Raw genomic sequence first — 24165 nt, 5'->3', positions numbered from 1 at the left:
TTTGCGTTCATCTTACACTTGCCAATGTTTTTATTTAATTTTTTACGTACAATATATTATTTAAAATGCCAGTAATAGTTAATTGTTGGCAATCAATAAAGGAGTTGAGAAGGGAGAAGTTGTCTGTTAACTGTAGGCCTAACCTCCACATTGCGCTGTAGTGCTGTGTCTGACCGATGGCCAACAGCCACACAGCACACATCAGTTCAAGTGCAAGTCAGCGTTAGTATAGTCCTTGCGGTTGTGTATAATGCAATAGCGCCACCCAGCGGTGAAACTGTGTACACGTTTACACGCAAAATAATCCCCACTCTAAACGTTTAGAAATTTTTGTACACGAACTCACCCCTAATTGCATCATACTTATAGCGCCACCTATTGGTGAAACATGAAGTCCTCATAACTCCTACATACATTATCCAATTTGTCCGATATATCTCACGCTTCATGACGGTTCTGTCCTGAACACATCTATGTGTCAGTATTGCGTCATACTTATAGCGCCACCTATTGGTGAAACAGGAAGTCCTCATAACTCCTACATACATTATCCAATTTGTCCGATATATCTCACGCTTCATGACGGTTCTGTCCTGAACACATCTATGTGTCAGTATTGCGTCATACTTATAGCGCCACCTATTGGTGAAACAGGAAGTCCTCATAACTCCTACATACATTATCCAATTTGTCCGATATATCTCACGCTTCATGACGGTTCTGTCCTGAACACATCTTTGTGTCAGTATTGCGTCATACTTAAAGCGCCACCTATTGGTGAAACAGGAAGTCCTCATAACTCCTACATACATTATCCAATTTGTCCGATATATCTCACGCCTCATGACGGTTCTGTCCTGAACACATCTATGTGTCAGTATTGCGTCATACTTATAGCGCCACCTATTGGTAAAACAGGAAGTCCTCATAACTCCTCCATACATTATCCGATTTGTCCGATATATCTCACGCTTCATGACGGTTCTGTCCTGAACACATCTATGTGTCAGTATTGCGTCATACTTATAGCGCCACCTATTGGTGAAACAGGAAGTCCTCATAACTCCTCCATACATTATCCGATTTGTCCGATATATCTCACGCTTCATGACGGTTCTGTCCTGAACACATCTATGTGTCAGTATTGCGTCATACTTATAGCGCCACCTATTGGTGAAACAGGAAGTCCTCATAACTCCTGCATACATCATTCGATTTGCACCAAATTGCTGACGCTTCGTGAAGGTCACCTTCTGAACACATCTATGCGTCGGTATTGAGTCACACTTACAGCGCCACCTACTGGTGAAACAGGAAGTACTCATAACTCCTACATATGTTATCCGATTTACTCAACATTTCTCACGCTTCATCAAGGTACCGTCCTGAACACATCTATGCTTCGGTATTGAGTCACGCCTAGAGCGCCACCTACTGGTGACAGGAAGTTTCTCTCAGTACTGCACACCGAAATAGCACAGCCTTTAACGGCGCAGCACCCCGACACGCGTGGGGTGCGAGGGCCCGCTCACTGCTGCTCCCAGCACTAGTTCTCCTTCTTCTTCCCAAACAAATGCCTTTTTGGCGGCCTAAACATCAATGAAAACGGATGAAACTTTGCAGATACATCAGTCCCGGTGAAAATCGGATATATCATTGGTGACGGAAATGGGCGTGGCAAAACGGCTCAAGAGCGCCCCCTGGAAAGTTTAAAATGGCGAGCCCCACCTTTCAGTTTGATGTAGGCGAACGAAATTCGGTGGGCATATGTATTTCATCGAGCCACACTTAAATGTCTCTTGGAGCTATACCCAACATGCAACAGGAAGTCCGCCATTTTGCTCTTAATGTGCCATTTTGTCCTTGTTTTGACCATTTCCATGCCTCGTACTTCGACGAACTCCTCCTACAGATTTCATCCGATCAACTTCATATCGGATCAGCTTCATCTTAAGACCTTTGTGATCAAAAGTTATCAAAAAAATTGAGTTTTCACCAAACACCCTTGCCGTGGCGCCCCGCCAAAGTTTGACATTTCGCCATAAAACACGAAGTCCTCATAACTCCTACATACATTATCCAATTTGTCCGATATATCTCACGCTTCATGACGGTTCTGTCCTGAACACATCTATGTGTCAGTATTGCGTCATACTTATAGCGCCACCTATTGGTGAAACAGGAAGTCCTCATAACTCCTACATACAATATCCAATTTGTCCGATATATCTCACGCTTCATGACGGTTCTGTCCTGAACACATCTATGTGTCAGTATTGCATCATACTTATAGCGCCACCTATTGGTGAAACAGGAAGTCCTCATAACTCCTCCATACATTATCCAATTTGTCCGATATATCTCACGCTTCATGACGGTTCTGTCCTGAACACATCTATATGTCAGTATTGCGTCATACTTATAGCGCCACCTATTGGTGAAACAGGAAGTCCCCATAACTCCTCCATACATTATCGGATTTGTCCGATATATCTCACGCTTCATGACGGTTCTGTCCTGAACACATCTATGTGTCAGTATTGCATCATACTTATAGCGCCACCTATTGGTGAAACAGGAAGTCCTCATAACTCCTCCATACATTATCCAATTTGTCCGATATATCTCACGCTTCATGACGGTTCTGTCCTGAACACATCTATATGTCAGTATTGCGTCATACTTATAGCGCCACCTATTGGTGAAACAGGAAGTCCCCATAACTCCTCCATACATTATCGGATTTGTCCGATATATCTCACGCTTCATGACGGTTCTGTCCTGAACACATCTATGTGTCAGTATTGCGTCATACTTATAGCGCCACCTATTGGTGAAACAGGAAGTCCTCATAACTCCTACATACAATATCCAATTTGTCCGATATATCTCACGCTTCATGACGGTTCTGTCCTGAACACATCTATGTGTCAGTATTGCATCATACTTATAGCGCCACCTATTGGTGAAACAGGAAGTCCTCATAACTCCTCCATACATTATCCGATTTGTCCGATATATCTCACGCTTCATGACGGTTCTGTCCTGAACACATCTATGTGTCAGTATTGCGTCATACTTATAGCGCCACCTATTGGTGAAACAGGAAGTCCCCATAACTCCTCCATACATTATCGGATTTGTCCGATATATCTCACGCTTCATGACGGTTCTGTCCTGAACACATCTATGTGTCAGTATTGCGTCATACTTATAGCGCCACCTATTGGTGAAACAGGAAGTCCTCATAACTCCTACATACAATATCCAATTCGTCCGATATATCTCACGCTTCATGACGGTTCTGTCCTGAACACATCTATGTGTCAGTATTGCATCATACTTATAGCGCCACCTATTGGTGAAACAGGAAGTCCTCATAACTCCTACATACATTATCCAATTTGTCCGATATATCTCACGCTTCATGACGGTTCTGTCCTGAACACATCTATGTGTCAGTATTGCGTCATACTTATAGCGCCACCTATTGGTGAAACAGGAAGTCCTCATAACTCCTACATACATTATCCAATTTGTCCGTTATATCTCACGCTTCATGACGGTTCTGTCCTGAACACATCTATGTGTCAGTATTGCGTCATACTTATAGCGCCACCTATTGGTGAAACAGGAAGTCCTCATAACTCCTACATACATTATCCAATTTGTCCGATATATCTCACGCTTCATGACGGTTCTGTCCTGAACACATCTATGTGTCAGTATTGCGTCATACTTATAGCGCCACCTATTGGTGAAACAGGAAGTCCTCATAACTCCTCCATACATTATCCGATTTGTCCGATTTATCTCACGCTTCATGACGGTTCTGTCCTGAACACATCTATGTGTCAGTATTGCTTCATACTTATAGCGCCACCTATTGGTGAAACAGGAAGTCCTCATAACTCCTGCATACATCATCCGATTTGCACCAAATTGCTGACGCTTCATGAACGTCACCTTCTGAACACATCTATGCGTCGGTATTGAGTTACACTTACAGCGCCACCTACTGGTGAAACAGGAAGTACTCATAACTCCTACATACATTATCCGATTTACTCCAAATTGCTCATGCTTGATGAAGGTCGCATCTTGTAGGTCAGTATTGCGTCATACCTACAGCGCCACCTACTGCTTACAGGAAGTCCTCATAACTCCTACATACTTTGTCCGATTTACACAACATTTCTCACGTTTCATCAAGGTACTGTCCTGAACACATCTATGCGTCAGTATTGAGTCACGCTTAGAGCGCCACCTACTGGTGACAGGAAGTTTCTGTCAGTACTGGACACCGAAATAGCACACCCTTTAACGGCGCCACACCCCGACCCGCGTGGGGTGCGAGGGCCCGCTCACTGCTGCTCGCAGCACTATTTTTCATTGTATTGGAATGGTCCCCAGTTGATTACGTCATCACCGTTAACCGTCCTGGCGGCAAATGTTCTGGGACGTTCATGTTCAGAGTGGCTCCTGTTAGGGCCATAGCCTACGTTTCAGACTGCCTTGAGTTCTGAAATTATCCTGAAGCGATCTGCCATCAACTTACTTCTTCACAAACCACCTGTTTCATCTTATCCAGATGACTGATCATCAAGTGAATTACTTATTCTGCTTATACAGTCATTGGTTATGTGCTAACAGGTAAACGATGTAGGACTAAGCTAACGTTAGTGTGGTCTATCGGCTATGTAGACCGCATGGTAGTTCCTTTATGTTAGAATAGAGCATTTTATTGTTGACGTAACCATTGAGATTAGTAACTGCTGTTGCTCTTGAATGCTGTACTTGTACACTCTGTCGTCATTTTAGCTATTTCCATTTGTATGCTAGCTCCTATGATGGTGCGTTGTTAGCCTCCTGTAACAGTGGCATCTTGGTTCCCTTATGCTAGATCGCCATCTTGTGGTAAAAAGGTGACACTGTTAATGTAACAAGTGAACCCATTTTATTTTTGTTATTTGCTTTCTTCTCTTAGACCACACACACAACAAGATGTAACTAAGGCCAGGTGTGCACTTTTTAAATAAATAACCAAAAGAGGATTCAGTGGTCCATCTCCTACCTTGTGGCCTGACCGGCACCCCTCTATGACGCCACTACATCAGCCATAATCAACTTCAACTCCATTTCAGTCTAGATGTGCAAAGCTGAACGAGACTCACCCAAACAGACCCACAGCTGTAACTGCTGCCAAAGGTCTTTCTACCAAGTATTAACCTTAGGGATTAAATACATATTGAATCAAAACATCAAAGCATTTCTTACAAATACCTCCGCTGCAGTGACAACGCAGGGTGAGAGGTAATGTTTTCGGTGGCGTGTGGTTGTTTCCTATTTTCTTGAAAGGGTGGAAATGGACTCATTGGATTTTGGAGCGGATCCGAATCACAGCCCGGATCCACGAATGAAAACAAAACTTAGTACAAAGCCAGCTCCTGTGTGTGGGTGCTAGAGACACAGGGTTTGGACAGGGGTGTGCACCCAAACATGGCTGCCCATTCACCTTCTGTCATTTTTTGGACTTAGGCTCAGGACTGCTTATTTCTCCAGGGTAAAAATAAGCAGGGGAACTGTCAACTTATGAGTGAAAAATTCCCTCCATTCATTGTCAATGGGGGGTTGAAATGGCTATATCTCGACATTGGAAGGTCACAGAGACACAGGGTTTTGACTGGCATAAAGCTCTCGACCTAACGATTGCAGCAATATTGGTTAGGCACACAGCCACAAAATGCATTCATGGGCAGAGGTCTGTGCTCTCCGAGTTTGTAGTTAATATAGATTTATTTATTTTTGTGAATGGCTGTAAGCCAGCGCACCTAGTATATAGCGTTTGTCCGGTTATCCGGTGTCTCCCTCCCTCCCTCCGTCACACTGGACAATGTTGGCCTGCATTCCTCTGTTGGCACCACAAGACTCCCAGCACACCAAAATCAAGAAACACCAAAATCAATCTGCCAATCTCCACTGCACAAGTAGAGTAGTGGTGAGAGCATTGGACTCCCACCCGGGAGACCGGGGTTCAAGACCCGGTGGGGATGACTTTATGGGACTATACCCCAAACCTCCACATGTTCATCCTTTCACTCCAAGTTTTTTATCCCTTACCTTTGTCCAGAAACAGAAGTTGAACCGATTGCAGCAAAATAGATAACGTTACAGGAATCATCATTGTAACTGCTTTAGCCACTGACCGCTACCATTAATGTTATGGAAGCTGTTGCTAGTTGTTGTGAGCTCATTAGATTAGTATTTATTGTTCTTTGCAGTAAATTCATATTTATTGGACTGTATAAGTGCAACACACAACATAAACCCATTACCCCCAAAACCCCACATTCAATTTCACATTTACACATAACACACCAAGACGAATACCCATACAGTAACCCACAGACGTATTTACATACATGGACATACACATATATACATATATGTATACATGTTGCATGGGATGATAGGGGGGTTATGGTCGTGGTGTCTTGTTGAGGAGTGTGATGGTAGAGGGAACAAAGCTCTTACTGAAGCGGGCTGGTTCCCAGGCCAGGGCTCTGTATCAGCAGCCTGATGGAAGCAGAGTGAAGTGTGGGTGGAGGGGGTGACTGGGGTCATGTGCTATGGTGTGTGCTTTGCGAGTGATGGCTTGGTTATTGAGGTCTGAGAGGTTGGGGGTGGGGAGGCCGAGAAGGGATGGGGAGGCTGAGCTAACTGGCTATCCCGCTCTTATTGTGCAGGATTAGCATTGGAAGCATTGGAACTGTACGTAACAAGACCTATCATAATTTATCAGTCATTATTTCATGTCATTTCAGTTCATAGCTATTTCAGTGGCATGACTAGCTTCCATCCTACCAGTCCTGAACAGAAACAAGCCAGCCACGCACAAGCCATGTTTTTATCCCACTTTGACTTAATAGTAGTATGTTGTGTAGGCCTATATCAGTGACAAAAAAATAAATTAAATCAATTTTGATTCCACATTGTAACACAATAAATTGTGAAAAAGTCCAAATGGGGTGAATACTTTTTATAGACACTGTATGTTATATGTGAGATCCTGTATGTAACATGCGTGTGTTTGCATCTTTGTCCTACAGGAGAGATCACAGGTCCTGTATCTGTGGGCTGTTTGGCCGGGGACGCCCAATCCTACATCCTCTTCTGCGACTTCTTTGACCGTGTCATCGAAGCCTACCATGGCCACAAAATGAGCACGACGCAGACAAGCGACCTCAATCATGACAACTTAAAGGTAGAGTGGTCAGTCTTGCATCTTCCTTCCACACGACAGCCCTATAGAGCATTACTGAAACACTTCCTATTTGAACCTAATAGATCTTTGAAAACACGAGAATTATAGTCCCGGAACATGTATATGTGCGTCTCTGTAGGGAGGTGATGATTTCGACCGTGATTACGCCATCAGCTGTGAGGTTAGCGCAGTGCGCGGGGTAGAGGGCTTCTGCTTCCCCACACACTGCAGCCGGGGAGAGCGAAGACAGCTCCTCCTGCTGGCCACCAAAGGTACTACACACTTCTTTCCAATCACATACAAGATGAAATGTCAGGTATGGCTTATCTTCACTACAATGTGTACTGTGTATTTAGGTTTGATATAATTTATTAAATTAAATAACATTGTTGATCTTGGAGATGTCAATAGTGCCATGGCATAGGGTAAAGGCAACGTCAACTCTTGGAAACTTAATATGGAGGAATTGATTGAATATCGTCATTATAAAGTTGACTTAAAGTCCATTCTCACTGAGCGCGAATATTCGCGCGAATTATTCGCGCGGAAAAGTATAAAAGCTGATTTCATGGGTTCTAATGGAAGTTTGCACACCGGGGCGGAACTTTTGTGCGGTGAAAAAATACTCCGCACAGACTTTGACCCCTGCGGAATTCGCCGGCGAAACTACACAGCTGGACCAATGAAATGGTTTGTTTATAGTGACGTCAGGCACTCGGGACAATATGGGAGAAATGCTGATTAATATAGTTTCACAGCATCCCGTCCTATATGACAAAAGACGGGATGATTTCATGAACAATGAATTAAAAGACAACGTCTGGCAGTCCATTGTCCTGCTTGGTGGCTTCGGTGAGAGTGGTAAGTGCTAAAGAAAGTTAATGTTGAAGCTTGTAAAACGTTAGCTAGCTAGCTAAGTTAATGTAAGCTTGGCATCAGGGTAGCTAACGTTACGTTACTGAGTACTCGGTACCGTTTGCTTGACTACCAATACATTTTGATTTTGTCAGAATCCACATTAGTTGACGCTCGTTGTACACATTCATAATTCTTTATTGGGGGTCCACGTTCCATACCAGCGTTGTTCAGCCTATCACTGTTGGGTAGATAGCTACTAGCTCCCTTGACAACTACCTCCATTGACAAGACGTGGGCGTGGCGTGCCCAGTAATCAAAACAAATTGTATTTTATAGCGCAGGTCCTACACAAAGGGAAGTCAATGTCCTTTCATGTATATATTATGTGTCTTTACAGTAAGACACATAATATATACATAAATGTCTGTCAGTGCCATACAGGCTCACTTGATCAGACGATGCACGACAGGCCTGCGGGGACTAAAATCTATGCTATAACAGTTAGATACATATATATATATATGACTGTCATTGTTGAAGGCTACTACTTTATATCTACAAAATTGACTGTCTCTCAGTAAAAGCTGCATGTTTCAACATAAATATGTAGTCCTTCTTGATACTGTAATCACACATTATTATTGTTTTCTTCTAGTGGAAATAGTCAAGAATAGGTGGAAGAACCTCCGCGACACCTACATAAAGGAAAGAAGATTGAGCAACGATACCAAAAGTGGCCAGGCAGGGGGAAAGGCCAAAAAAAAAAGGAAATTTATGGATGCGATGTCAATCATAGAGCCGACATTGGCCGACAGGAGGTAAAGTAATGATGACGGAGCACAACCATTACTACTGTTTTTGATGATTATCTTAATGGAAGACTTAAAATGATCACTGCATGGTTTGATTTAAAGTTGCATTTTACAACAGGACTGACAGTAATATTGAGGAGAGAGAGGGAGATGAGCACACACAGCCAGATGAGGACAGTGAGAGTGGGGAGCAGGCAGCCGATGTCCGCAGCCAGGCAGGAGATGCATCAGCTGCACCACAGAGGAGGGCCAAACCCAGGGAAGGTGAAGTCCTAGAGCAGTACCTTAGGCGGAAGGAAGATAGGCAGCTGGCCAGGGAAAGTCAGGCCCAGGAAGACCAGGATGGGGTGCAGAGCTTTCTTCTGGGTTTGGCACCCCAGATTAGAAGGCTTGCCCCAGAGGGACAGTCCTTGGTGAGGCTAAAAATCACTCAGCTCCTACATGAGGCAGAATATGGTGCTGCGTACCAGCCAACGCCACAGCACCACCTTACACCACAGCATCACCTGACACCATGGTGACTTGCATATTCAGAGTTGAAGTTTATAACATCAATATAACTCCATATTTCTCCACCCCGACCCTTTTGTTTCTTTGTGGCTTTTCTGTTTTGCACCTTACAACACGCTACACTCACACACTAGTCATACACCCACACTACACTAATACTGATTACTGATGAACACACCTCATCCTTACTTTATGTTGTTACTATGTTGGTTTCAGTTTAATAAACATAATTTGTTACTCATTCAACCTGACATTTGTCTCCCCTCTTTGTCGTGCCTCTGAGCCAAGCATGACAATATGGATTCCTTGTATGTGTTTCATTTCTGTTCTCTGACTGTAAGATCATGGTTAAGGTGTTTTAAGATTAGCATTTTCCTGCGCAGACAGTAGTGGACACATGGGAATCATTTCTGAAAGTTTTACTTGTAGTAATAATACATTGTGGTTGAGGTACATATGGGTGGATTTGGTTTGGATTCTAACTTTACCTGACTGAACATGAAAAGTGACTGTCCCATTTTACAAACTCAAACTTATTGTAGGCTTTGTATGTATGTGTCCAGGTTCTACATCCTTGCTCAACTGACAACATTGTTCTGAAAATGTTTTTTTTGTAAAAGCAGCAGTTAATTCAGATTACAGATAATATATACAGTGCATTCATAACTAATTCAATGTAAGCAATGGCAATAATGTCATCGTCGCTGCTGCAGCTACTCTCGTCCATCTTCACACTGCATGGATTTTATGTTTCTGCGGGAAATGCGAACATAACGCGAAAATCCGCACCGCGTCCGCACCGCGTCTGTGTGTATGGTTTAGACGCGGAAAAGCGTTGCGCGAATATTCCGCAAATCCGTCCCGCATTTCCGCACCGCGGCAGTGAGAATGGACCTTAAAACTGGGGTAAATCTGACATCTTGTTTTGGATTTCATGGTTTATAAATACAGGTTACATGTTAAAAATAAGTCCAAGTAAATATTGTGTTATATATGGACCCCAAAATCGCTCATGTGCGGCATGGTGGCGCCGTACCTAGTACTGTTGCCTCATAGCAAGAAGGTCTCCGGGCGAGTTTACATGTTCTCCCCTTGTTTGCAAGAGTCCCCCATGAAAGAACCCAATATGAAAAACATGCAGAAGAACAGATCTCTAATGCTGTCTGTCCCTGGCGAAGACAGACAGGAGCACTTGGATTGGTCCCCGGGCGCGGCTCATGCATGCTGCCTACTGTCTGCTCCCAGCTGCCCTTGGGGGAAGGACGACGGGATAGGTGAAGAGCAGAGAAAAATTTAATCGGTGGACACTTCTCTCACTGTGTGTGTATGTGCCTAATCACCGTGTGCTGAGAAAAACTCACTGTATTGCAAATAAAGTTGTTTGTTTTGTTTGTTTTGTTGCACATTAAAGGTCCATTCTCACTGCCGCGGTGCGGAAATGCGGGACGGATTTGCGGAATATTCGCGCAACGCTTTTCCGCGTCTAAACCATACACACAGACGCGGTGCGGACGCGGTGCGGATTTTCGCGTTATGTTCGCATTTCCCGCAGAAACATAAAATCCATGCAGTGTGAAGATGGACGAGAGTAGCTGCAGCAGCGACGATGACATTATTGCCATTGCTTACATTGAATTAGTTATGAATGCACTGTATATATTCCCTACTAACACACGCAGGTTGCGCAAACGTTCGACATACGGCCGCTATAGGTGACGATTCGTGTGCGCCGCGTGCGGAAATTACGCGGCCATTTACGGAAACGCGAGATCTGCCGTTTAGTAGACGCTACGTAAGAACGACACGTCATTCCGAGGTTGCGGCCGCGTGCAAAGAACGCACGTGATCACGTGGGCAGGAACCTCCGTTATAAACTCACTTGGCTGACACTAGATTAACAGGTATTTATATGACTTGGTCTGCACGTCTTTTTCGCACGGTGCAAATACGGTGCGGCCGCGTGCAAAAAACGTGGGCAGGAACTTCCGTAATAAACTCACTTGGCTGACACTAGATTTACAGGTATTTATATGACTTGGTCTGCACGTCTTTTTCGCACGGTGCAAATATGGTCACTTACTTACTAAACCCTGACCACTGGCTATATTTAGCATTTGCAGTACAAAAACGAATTAATGCTATATGGGGATATAGCAGCAAGCATTATGATACAAACCAATATAAGACTGAACAGTTTAGAACATTTTATTACACAAAGTACATTACAAATTAAAAGTATACATATTTACAAGGATGAGGTTTACGGTCTGTCACATTACGCATAGCCAGAAAAGCAAAAAAAAGCATGTACAAGCTCTGGCTAGCAACCCATTATCTGACAATTGCAAAAGTTCTAAAAACAAAAATGAAACAGTGCGCATTCTGTGGCAGGCAGACCGGGAACAGACCGTTGTATCCCACAAAAAAAAGGTTAAAATTTACAAAAAAGGCATCCATCCTGGCAGGCTGGAAAGGCAGGTTTAGGGAGACGGGCTGGGGGTCACCCACATCTGAATCGAGGGTCTGGGCAGAAGAGGTCATCCTCCTCTGAATACTCCACTGTGGTCAGGGCTGGAGCTGCGGTCAGGGGCTGGGCTGGGGAGGTCAGCTGGGCTGGAGCAGATGCCTAAGGACATAATGAAATGGCTGTAAAAGCAAGTCGCATACGTTCATTGGAAGCGTGCCATGTCACTGGATACGAGAAAATTAACTGCCTGACATCACATACCTTTTTGCATCGAGCAGGGGCATGTTTCAGCATCTCCTGCAGCTGGGCAGACACCTCCGTCACAGTGGTGCTTGGCTTACAGGCCATAACTAAACCTTTTAACCAAAAAGGGAATGGTTTCAATGCACATGGCATGAAGCAAAGACAATGTATTATTTTGCGAAAATATGAACAATCCCTTACGTAATATGACATTGTAGAGGGTCATATTCTTCAGAGGCTTCTTCCCCCTCTTCCCATGGACGCTGTAGACACACCACACTCTGTGTATGGCAATGGCTGACAGCACCCGCCGGACCACATCTGGCAGATCTTTGCCGCCAATGGAACTCAGATATCGTGTCTGCAAAACATAAAGACAATCATTTACTTTTACATTTCCTTAACACTTCCCTGCAAAAATAAGGAACAAAGTTATGCCCTGAAGTTACTCACCATCTTCCTTTGATGATCCTTGTCCTTCAGCTGCTCCTCCAAGACCAGCAGCTCCTCCTCAGTTTTAGCAGGGTGCAGGTCATCCAGTACTGCTCCCCGATAGCTGTCTGCAGACTCGCCGGACAGTCTCTGCTCCAGTCTCTGCTCCAGCCTCATCATTGTCTGTGCCATCTCCCTCAGACTCTGCATGACGCTGGAGAACTGCTGACACATCATCCTCTGGAAGTCTGGATATTAAACACAGATGTGGCTATAAGTAATTGTACGGTCCCATAATGGATATTCAGCTCAAAGTATATCCCTACATGCAGCATGAAGTAGTTCAAAAAATTCAGCATACCAGCATCTGCAGAGCTTGATGGCAACACTGCTGGAGCTGTTGGTCTCACAGGCGATGGCATCAGAGAACTACCTGAAAACCAGAGGATAAAGGGATGAGCAGGAAACTATGGTGCTGGCAGCGTAGTGATTCTGGCATAAGGGGAAGAATCAACTCGACATGAGACATGTCAGATCCTGACCTGGTCTGGCCGGGGTGCTAATCGCTGATGCATGCTGCTCGTGCCTGGACGTCTGAAGGGCTGAAGGGCCTGGGCCCACAGCGCCATGGCTCAAAGGACCCGGGCGATGAACATCTACTGCCGAGTAGTGAGATGTGAGATGAGCGAATTAGTGAACTGAGTACATGAGTCTTCAGACAGTCCTGAGTTAACTGTAAGTGTGCAAATATGCATAGACATTTCACCAACACAAACATGCATGGATACCTGCATTGATAACTGGCAGAGCAGGCCTTCCGGCTCTGGCACCTGGCATAGCTGGTCTGGTCTGAGTTCTGCCGACCGGCTGCCTGGGCACTGGAACATATAGTAGAGGTAAATTAGCTCAGATTAGTCAACTCAAGTAGTACTCTTTTGGGACTGTTGAATGCACTTTATTATATTACCTTCGTCACTGGAGTCATAGCGTGTGTTGCGCTGTCTCTTCCTTGTGTCTTGGGAGTTAATCCATTGATGACTGCTGCTCAAACACCTTCGCCAAGGCACTGGCTACTTCATAATGCTCTGTGTGTTCCTCAGCAGAGACAGAGGTTGTCATGGCTCCTCTTGATGTGCTTGTGGAGGTAGATCTGGGAGGTATAGGAGAATGGGCACTCAGAGCAGGAGAACACCCAAGTCTTGCACAACTCTAACATCACAGCTAGGAGAGCGAATGAGAGAGACCATTGGGCTGAGCTGAAGAGAGAGCGACATGTTAGAGTGTATGTGTGCATATGTATATGGTGCTCTTCTGTTAATACTCATGAGGGCATTCAACTGAACATGACTCACAGAGCCTGTGGTGCTGTCCCAGGACTGCCCCTGGCCATGCCTGTCACTGTCTTAGCGCCTCTTCCTGCCCCGCTCACCTGCTTCTTGCTCAGTTCAAACAAGAACTGGGAGGTTGGCAACTGAGAGCATGGGAGGGGAGAGAGGGAGAGAGAGAGAGAAAGTGGGTGGGTGACCCTCTCCTTGGCTGACATGCACACTCCACAGGACCACGTGCCAAAAGCCAAGATGGCTGCTATAACAAATCCTGCTAGCTAGCCTAGCTCCATTGTTGGGGCTTCTTGTATTCTGTTAACGTTAAAATCGGAAAAATGAATGCCTAAAAACAAACACATACTAACGGTGTCGTGGGTTAATGCGAAATCAATGAGTAAGCTAATTATCACATTTTATTCCAAGCGATGAAACAGTACGAACGTGCAGGAGCTCGCGCGAGCCTGATAGACTCGAGAAGACTCCACCATTGCCCGTAATTAGGAAACAATGGCCCACGGCAACACTTCATAAAAGTTATAGTGTACACAACTGAAATATTCTCACGTTGCCAAGCCAACATTATAATTTAAGCTACAATTACACAAAAGCGAACGTTTTAACAATAATTGCGAGAGTAATTTTACGTAGGCTACTTAGCTAGCCATGTACAGAAAAAGGCTAATCACGTTAGCTGGCTAGCTAGTTAGCTAACATTGGAAAGAGAGCATCTGCATATAATCATTACAAAAGGGTAGCTTGCACATAACGTTGGTGTTTTATCTGGGACGATACCAAAATACATAGTATGTATACATTGAAATTGAGATACTTACATGATCTGTGTTGTCGACACAAAGACAGCATGTAGGTCTTTCTCAATCATTTCTGTCTCAAACGGAGCGGAAGTTTAGTTCTTCTTCTTCGCTGGGTTTAGTGGCGGATCGCAAACAACTTTAATGTGCATACGCCACCTACTGGCACAGAGTGTGTAACTTGTTTGTCTAGTTCTTCAAATGTGTCACTAAGAAAGTAGCCCAATGCCTTGCATTCTACGTTCACTGCTCAGCGTTCATTGCTCACATTTAGGTTGCAAAATTAGGACTTTATTCATAGGCATATTTTTTATCATTATTTTATTAGGCCTAGACTGCAAATCTTTAGTGTTAATATTAACTGTAAATGAGAAATTACACACAAAGCAGACATGCAGGATTTCTCCTCATTATTACAATTCTGTAACTGTATGACTTCAAAATTTATTTTAAAACCTAAGTAATTTACAAATGTTCTGACCCACTGTGACACATTTCCAATAAAGTCAGATTGGGACTGCGATGTAACCACATTGTCACGTTATTTAATTACATCGTAGTTACGGATTTAAGCAGCAGTGGCGGCTACGTTCCCTTACAGTCTCCTTGAGGACGGCTATTTTGGTTATTTTGCGACTGAAAAGGCAAGTGTCAGCTCGGTGTCAGCTAGGTCCGCTGCTGGTGACGTCGCAAAGTTACCACAATTACACCAATGTGTCCCGTCAGTTTTACGTACTGTGTTAGTAGGGTTATCTGTAATCTGAATTAACTGCTGCTTTTACAAAAATAACATTTTCATAACAATGTTGTCAGTTGAGCAAGGATGTAGAACCTGGACACATACATACAAAGCCTACAATAAGTTTGAGTTTGTAAAATGGGACAGTCACTTTTCATGTTCAGTCAGGTAAAGTTAGAATCCAAACCAAATCCACCCATATGTACCTCAACCACAATGTATTATTACTACAAGTAAAACTTTCAGAAATGATTCCCATGTGTCCACTACTGTCTGCGCAGGAAAATGCTAATCTTAAAACACCTTAACCATGATCTTACAGTCAGAGAACAGAAATGAAACACATACAAGGAATCCATATTGTCATGCTTGGCTCAGAGGCACGACAAAGAGGGGAGACAAATGCCAGGTTGAATGAGTAACAAATTATGTTTATTAAACTGAAACCAACATAGTAACAACATAAAGTAAGGATGAGGTGTGTTCATCAGTAATCAGTATTAGTGTAGTGTGGGTGTATGACTAGTGTGTGAGTGTAGCGTGTTGTAAGGTGCAAAACAGAAAAGCCACAAAGAAACAAAAGGGTCGGGGTGGAGAAATATGGAGTTATATTGATGTTATAAACTTCAACTCTGAATATGCAAGTCACCATGGTGTCAGCTGATGCTGTGGTGTAAGGTGGTGCTGTGGCGTTGGCTGGTACGCAGCACCATATTCTGCCTCATGTAGGAGCTGAGTGATTTTTAGCCTCACCAAGGACTGTCCCTCTGGGGCAAGCCTTCTAATCTGGGGTGCCAAACCCAGAAGAAAGCTCTGCACCCCATCCTGGTCTTCCTGGGCCTGACTTTCCCTGGCCAGCTGCCTATCTTCCTTCCGCCTAAGGTACTGCTCTAGGACTTCACCTTCCCTGGGTTTGGCCCTCCTCTGTGGTGCAGCTGATGCATCTCCTGCCTGGCTGCGGACATCGGCTGCCTGCTCCCCACTCTCACTGTCCTCATCTGGCTGTGTGTGCTCATCTCCCTCTCTCTCCTCAATATTACTGTCAGTCCTGTTGTAAAATGCAACTTTAAATCAAACCATGCAGTGATCATTTTAAGTCTTCCATTAAGATAATCATCAAAAACAGTAGTAATGGTTGTGCTCCGTCATCATCACTTTACCTCCTGTCGGCCAATGTCGGCTCTATGAATGACATCGCATCCATAAATTTCCTTTTTTTTTTGGCCTTTCCCCCTGCCTGGCCACTTTTGGTATCGTTGCTCAATCTTCTTTCCTTTATGTAGGTGTCGCGGAGGTTCTTCCACCTATTCTTGACTATTTCCACTAGAAGAAAACAATAATAATGTGTGATTACAGTATCAAGAAGGACTACATATTTATGTTGAAACATGCAGCTTTTACTGAGAGACAGTCAATTTTGTAGATATAAAGTAGTAGCCTTCAACAATGACAGTCATATATATATATATGTATCTAACTGTTATAGCATAGATTTTAGTCCCCGCAGGCCTGTCGTGCTCCTGTCTGATCAAGTGAGCCTGTATGGCACTGACAGACATTTATGTATATATTATGTGTCTTACTGTAAAGACACATAATATATACATGAAAGGACATTGACTTCCCTTTGTGTAGGACCTGCGCTATAAAATACAATTTGTTTTGATTACTGGGCACGCCACGCCCACGTCTTGTCAATGGAGGTAGTTGTCAAGGGAGCTAGTAGCTATCTACCCAACAGTGATAGGCTGAACAACGCTGGTATGGAACGTGGACCCCCAATAAAGAATTATGAATGTGTACAACGAGCGTCAACTAATGTGGATTCTGACAAAATCAAAATGTATTGGTAGTCAAGCAAACGGTACCGAGTACTCAGTAACGTAACGTTAGCTACCCTGATGCCAAGCTTACATTAACTTAGCTAGCTAGCTAACGTTTTACAAGCTTCAACATTAACTTTCTTTAGCACTTACCACTCTCACCGAAGCCACCAAGCAGGACAATGGACTGCCAGACGTTGTCTTTTAATTCATTGTTCATGAAATCATCCCGTCTTTTGTCATATAGGACGGGATGCTGTGAAACTATATTAATCAGCATTTCTCCCATATTGTCCCGAGTGCCTGACGTCACTATAAACAAACCATTTCATTGGTCCAGCTGTGTAGTTTCGCCGGCGAATTCCGCAGGGGTCAAAGTCTGTGCGGAGTATTTTTTCACCGCACAAAAGTTCCGCCCCGGTGTGCAAACTTCCATTAGAACCCATGAAATCAGCTTTTATACTTTTCCGCGCGAATAATTCGCGCGAATATTCGCGCTCAGTGAGAATGGACTTTAGAGGTGGGAAACACTCATTTATCAGTCACAGGAATGAGTGAGTCCATTCATGTCTCTGCAGCGTTGGAACAGCTGGCAGAGAAGTTCCCAGGAAAGCTGTACGTGATAGAGAAGCTGACTGACCAGCAGGGCCAGAGTCTGATTGTGGCCCCAACCCCGTTCCAGTTAAGGTCCGGTCTGGCCCGGGACTGGCCTGATGCCAGAGCTGCCTGGTCAGTGTTAACATGTCTAGGAAGGGAATGGGATTGACATGAAATTTCATATTTATTCAGGTATTCTGAATAAGTCTAAATGTTATTCACATGTATTCACATATTTCCGCAGCTAACTGCTGTAGGACACATTTTGCCATCTAGCTTCCAGCTCTGGTCAGCTGTCATTCGCTTTTTAGAATGACATACCCCTGAAGGATCCTATGACTCACACCAAACTACCCTCAAACTAACCGAAAACTACCCCAATCAACACCAAACTAGCCAAAAACTACCCTAACCATTACCAAACTGCCCGCAAGCTAACCAAAAACTACCCTAATCGTCACCAAACTACCCCAAAACTAACCAAAACTATTCCAATCAACAACACAACACCAAACTACTCCCAAACTAACCAAATACTACCCCAATCAACATCAAACAACACTAGAATACCACTAAAGTACCCCAAAACAGCCACTCTAATCCAGGGGTACAGTATATGCACTCAGGAATTGAACTAGCGTTCAGGGTTTGTGGCAGTTTGGGGTGATTTGTAGGAGCCAGAACATTTAGATAGATACATATAGATAGATAGTTACTTTATGTATTCATCCCTGAGGGAAAATTGTTGCAATAATAGTATGACTCAGTATAACAGAAATGATTCCTGGTCTTATGAGCCAGATCATCTCTAAGAAGCTTTGCAGAATCCCTAGCCTCATTAATCCATCAATTTCTTCACATGTTAAACATCATGCCCTCCTACAGATTCTCTCATTGTCCATTTACTCATCACTAACCTACAAGTTGACAATCAACACTCATAATGATGGCCGCGCGAATACGCAGGATCAGTAAAGATGGGAGCCTGTGGGTGTGGCTGAATATCGAGGACCACCTCAGACTGGTGGCGACGCGGGACGACGCCAACATTGCAGAGGCCTTCAAATGCATCTGCATCAACCTGCACAAGGTGAGCAGCATTACCCGGCCTGGCCCTTGTATTCTGGAAAAACTACCAGGTTCATGCAGAGAGGTCATCACAGTTGGTCCTGGAGAGCGAAGGGTATTTGGGGTAACCATTTCCCGGACACTAGGCATGCCAGGTTTTATGCTGCGTTCTGGTTGTATTGGAGGTCGGAATTTGGCGCCTGGGATGACGTCATATCCCAGTTAAATGGGTAGTAGACATTTAGTCCTATTTGTGGTCTTTCTATCATGAACCTAAAACATAGCGACCATAATTTCACGTTCCAGTTTAGAGCTAGGTGACGTTTTTCTGCAGGCTCTCACTGGGCTACAATGAAAGTCAGTGGTGCATATGTAAATGTGTTGAAAAACTATGATAAATGTGCTTTTCCGAGACGTGAAGCACCGGTCTGTAATCTTACCAGTCTCAGTATGCTCTCCTGTGAAATGTATCACAATCCAAATATTTTTAGGTGTTTGGTATGACTTGCACATAGTCCTCCATGGGAGCAGTAAAAATAAGCGCCAGAGGACTGCTTACAGTATATCCAAGCCATGTCAAACATGTAAAAATATTCGGATTGCAATACAGTACATTTCACACGAGAGCATATTGAGACCAGTAAGATTACACCCTGCGCTTCCCATCTCGGAATAGCACATTTATTATAGTTTTTCAATAGTTTTTTGTATGCGCACCGCATTATCTACTGGTTTGGCAAACAAAGCTAGCTAACATCCAACTTTGTTCCGAGGTGTTGTTGTTGCTCTACTATACAGCGGTTACTTTGTGTTTGACGTCGTCCTCCATCTCCCCCATCTCATCACCTCCAAGACAAATGGAATGCAGCATTAGACCCAAAAAACTGGGAGATTCTCCACTCAAAGGTCTTTAATCTCTGTCTAGTTCATAGTCCTTAATCATAATGGACGCGTCATTATAGCGTCATATTCAGGCTCCAATACGGAGTGGCTAAGCTCCAGGCCCGAGCTACGAAGCGGGTCCTTAAACGGCTCTATACCCCTGCTTCTCCAGTTGGAGGCGCTGTACAAGCAGCTGAGACACCCATTCGTGTGGAAGCAGCTTCTGGGCTGGGTGGTCAGCTCGCCAGCGGACGTGGGGACAGGGCTGAGGTCCAGCGTCCGCCTCAGACTGCACCACCTTCCCGCACATGCGCGCCTGCAGGACGTCCTCAAGAGACTGCGCCTCCACATGGACAACACTGGTAATGCAGGCAGGCACACTGTATTTTGCCTTCCGCTGCAATTCTTCATAACATTGGCTGCATTCCGAATCGCATACTTCCATACTGTATAGTAGGCCAAAAAAAGATGTAGTACAGGTATGTCCGAATACATAGTATGTCACATGTAGTATGTGTAATATGTCACAGTAACTACATAATCCGTTGTGTTTTGCAGTATGCAAGCCAACACACTTTTCTAGCTATTCTGATCCATTGCACAGCAGAAATTACGTCACATGTGTAAGTCGCAACAGCTGTGTCCTTTATGGACTGCGACGGATGTGGGCAGCTTTCAAGGCACAATGCTATGACAAAGTGGTATGTCCCAATTAGATGCATACTGTGTGCAAAGTACATACTTTCTAGGGGCTGCTGTGGTTGTAAAAAGTAGAAGTATGCGATTCGGAACGCAGCAATTGTCTCGGAATGACTGATGACAGAATGGCTGAGCACAGCACGGTTGTTGGAAAAAGGACCACATTTACAGCCAGGCACAGTACCCTGAAGAGTGGCTGTGGTCCAGGAGGCAGAGCGGGTCGTCCAATGATTGTAGGGTTGGTAGTTCAAATCCCGACTTCTCTTGTCTACACGTATGTTGAAATTTCCTTTGGCAAGACACTGAACCCCTAATCACTCCCAAGCAGGCAAGGACCTTGCATGGCACCTGCTGTGTGAATGTTTGTATGAATGGGAGAATTCGAGGCCTTCATTGTAAAGCACTTTACATAAAAGCACTATATAAGATGTCTACACTCCATTTACCCTACTAGCTGAAATTGCCTAAATAATGGAAGTGTATTTTTCTACTAGTGTTAAATAAGACTGATTACGTAAACCTGTGTGTTAGCAGATTTCCCCTTAGTGATGGCGCTTTACCTTTGGCAGTCTGCCTAGGCGAGTACAGAGTGAGCAACATCCCCACCATTGGCTTCAGCGAGGTGGGGGTCGCACAGCTGGTGGTCGACGGGGTCAAGCTGCTTATCGTCATGGAGAAGCGGCTGGAGAAGGGCCATAGCATCGACGAGCTGGTTCCTGCCCAGAAGTAGAGCGGAGACCGGAGGAGGTCGGATCGCTAAAAGCCAGGAATTTTTTGATCAGAGTCGACGTCTGAATTATTTTTTTCTTATATAAGCTAAAGGGTTTTCGTAACGACCGAATGGGTATTGGGTCGTTTGCAAATCCATTGTGTTAAGATAAAGTGAGTAGCATAGTGAGTAGGCCTACCTAGTGTATTTCAATGTATATGACATTACAATATCATACTAGTCCATCATTACTTCAAATACAAAAGTGAAGTTATCTAAAAATGTTTTGTATTTATAAAATGTGTAACTTGGTATGTGTTTTACCATAACTGACATTCAGTACAAGATAAAGTTGGAAGTTCTTCCTTCCCTTACGGAATTTAAATGCCTGATTTCATTTCTTCATGATAGATGCGGTAACTGTTTTTAACTAAGTGCACTGTACATTATTTTGTTGTTCTATTTTGTTGTACACTCAGCAGCTCTGCAAATTAGGTAAATAAAGGTTTAAAAAAACTGCCCCAAAATGGAAAGATCTTGTTTGTGAACAAAATAGTTTTTAACATCGAAATTATTACAATACATTTTTAACAAAATTAGAAAAGGTTGTCTTCTTAGTTTCCACTTGGTATTCCTTAGTTTCCACTTGGTATTCCTTACATTGACACTGAATGGCTCTGGGGCTGTTGTGTTTTTGTGCGTGGCTGTAAGCCAGCGCACCAAAGATGGCAAATGTCCGGTTGTCACTCCCTCCCTTCCTCCGTCGTGTTGTTGACCTGCAGTTCTATGTTGCTACCACAAGAGGCAGTATTTTTTGTGCATGGCTGTGAGCCAGTGCACCTAGACAAGAGGCAGTGTTTTTTTGTGCATGGCTGTAAGCCAGCGCACCTAGAATAGCGTTTGTCTTGTTATCACTCCCTCCCTCGAGTCAATGTTGACCTGCATTTCTCTGTTGGCACCACAAGAGGCAGTAGTCCCAGCACACCAAAATAAAGGACATCAAAATCAACCTGCCAATCTCCACTGCACAAGTAGAGTAACGGTGAAAGCATAGGACTCCCACCCGGGAGACGGGGGTTCAAGGCCCCAGTGGGGATGACTTTATGGGACTATACCCCAAACGTCCACATGTTCATCCTTTCACTCCAACCTTTACCTCTTGCCTTATAGGTCAGATCCTGTCCCAACCCCCTTATTCTAACCCCAACCCACACTAGGGACTGGAAGGAGGACACCAAAACAGAATAATAGAATTGGAAGCATTGGAATGGATGTGTCCAGGTGACAAGACCTATCTTAATTTATCAGACATTATTTCATGTCATTTCAATTCACAGCCATTTCAGTGGCGTGACTAGCTTCCGTTGGACCAGTCCTGAACAGAAACAAGCCAGCCACGCACATAAGCCAGGCTGGATCTGGCATGGTTTCAATACAATCTAAAAACAGACGAGAAAATGGAAAAGAACAAATGACAAGAAATTTGTCTTCAGACTCCTTTCAAGTAAGCTTTAATATTTTGCACCAGCAAGACTCAATCTAGATGACTCACCCAACTGCTCCTGGCATGTATGATGGGGAGGTGAGGGGGTGGTAGGGGGGAGAGAGGAAGAGGGAGGAGGGCGTGAGAAGGAGGTGAGGGGGTGAGGGAGAGAGACAGAGAGAGAGAGGGGGGAGGTGAGGGGGTGGTAGGGGGGAGAGAGGGGGTGAGGGGTAGAGGTGAGGGAGAGAGAGGGGGATGTGGGGGGCAGAGCGAGAGGGGGGTAGGTGAGGGGTGGAGGGGGGAGAGAGGAGGGAGGAGCTGCGTTAATGGAGGGGATGCTGTTAGCATTTACATTTCGTTAAAAACCCTTTCTGCTCCTCTACACTCGGCTAAGGCAACACAAAAGACATCTCCCTGGGAAGTGTACCGTCAGAATAGTGGGAGGGGGCCTTGACGGGGGGCAGCCCACATGTTATTCATAGCCTTGTCCAGAGACAACCCCAAGCCCACTCCCACTGGACACTTGCAGATCTGAAAAGACTGGGATTGGTACAAGTATGAGAAAGATGGGCCATGATTCCACGAAGAAGTACCACAGGACAATGTGGAGTGACTTTCAGAGAGAGAGAGAGAGTCAGAGAGAGAGAGAGAGAGAGAGAGAGAGAGAGGTCACACTTCAGCTCACGATGTTTCTTATTTTCAAACCCCGACCCTCTGAGCTTTTCTAATTTATTTTTGACAAGGAACAACAACAAAAAAATAAAATAGGAAATTCTGCATTGTTTTCCCTTCTGGTTGGCATTTTAAGGGTGCAGTCTAGGACCCTTCTGCTCTTTACAGTAATACAACTTGGAACTCCATTGCACAGTTAACCCTCATTACTTCAGTACAAAATAACGAGTAGAAATGTACCAGCACTAGTGGTTCTATTCACCTACTCTAACCGCAGTCACTGATTTACAAAGTGGGGGAGAAAATAAAAAGTCAAATTAAAATATCTCTCAGACACTTCAGTTAAATCCTATTTCCTCTCATACAGGTGAATGCCTCCGACATACCAAGCAGCACATTAAAAAAGGCATAATGTGGTGGAATAAATACATTTGTATTAAAATTAATAAAAACAAGCATGAACCAAACAAAACCATGGGGTTTTATGAATATCAGTCGGCTGTGATGCAGAAAGAACAGCTCTCAGCTGGTCTGAGTGACGGTCCGCTCAGCTTCGTCTGAATGTTTAAGCGTCGAGCTCTGAGCGGTCATAAGCAAGACACGGAACATGGGGCGTCTGTAACTGTAATCTCTGGACTCGTCGCTCTGGCTGCATCTTGTCCTTCAACACGCCTCATCCTCAGTCTGTGCCTGGCTCACCTGCTTGTTCATAAAGAGTATGCTGGCTACATCATTCATGTCAACCTTAAGACCGCATAAATTAGGCTTAG

At 44.3% G+C, this 24165-nt stretch overlaps 1 protein-coding gene across 1 annotated transcript in view; it reads left to right on the top strand.

Moving 5' to 3' along the window:
• Positions 1–21261, top strand: part of LOC311311618 (creatine kinase M-type) — a gene marked incomplete at both ends in the record, with an annotated part of 323030 nt that extends 301769 nt beyond the window's left edge. The window contains 6 exons of the mRNA XM_084441368.1: positions 7110–7264; positions 7404–7536; positions 17864–18020; positions 18855–18972; positions 20005–20194; positions 21101–21261. Of these exons, the coding sequence (XP_084297494.1) occupies positions 7110–7264; positions 7404–7536; positions 17864–18020; positions 18855–18972; positions 20005–20194; positions 21101–21261 (914 nt within the window). The remainder of the gene's footprint in view (positions 1–7109; positions 7265–7403; positions 7537–17863; positions 18021–18854; positions 18973–20004; positions 20195–21100) is intronic.
• Positions 21262–24165: the final 2904 nt, after the last annotated feature.

Source organism: Borostomias antarcticus, assembly GCF_949987555.1.
Source record: "Borostomias antarcticus genome assembly, chromosome: 7".
In the NCBI taxonomy this organism is placed as follows: Eukaryota; Metazoa; Chordata; class Actinopteri; order Stomiiformes; family Stomiidae; genus Borostomias; species Borostomias antarcticus.
Note: the sequence above shows the minus strand (reverse complement) of the source record. Positions and strands in the feature narration are given on the sequence as shown.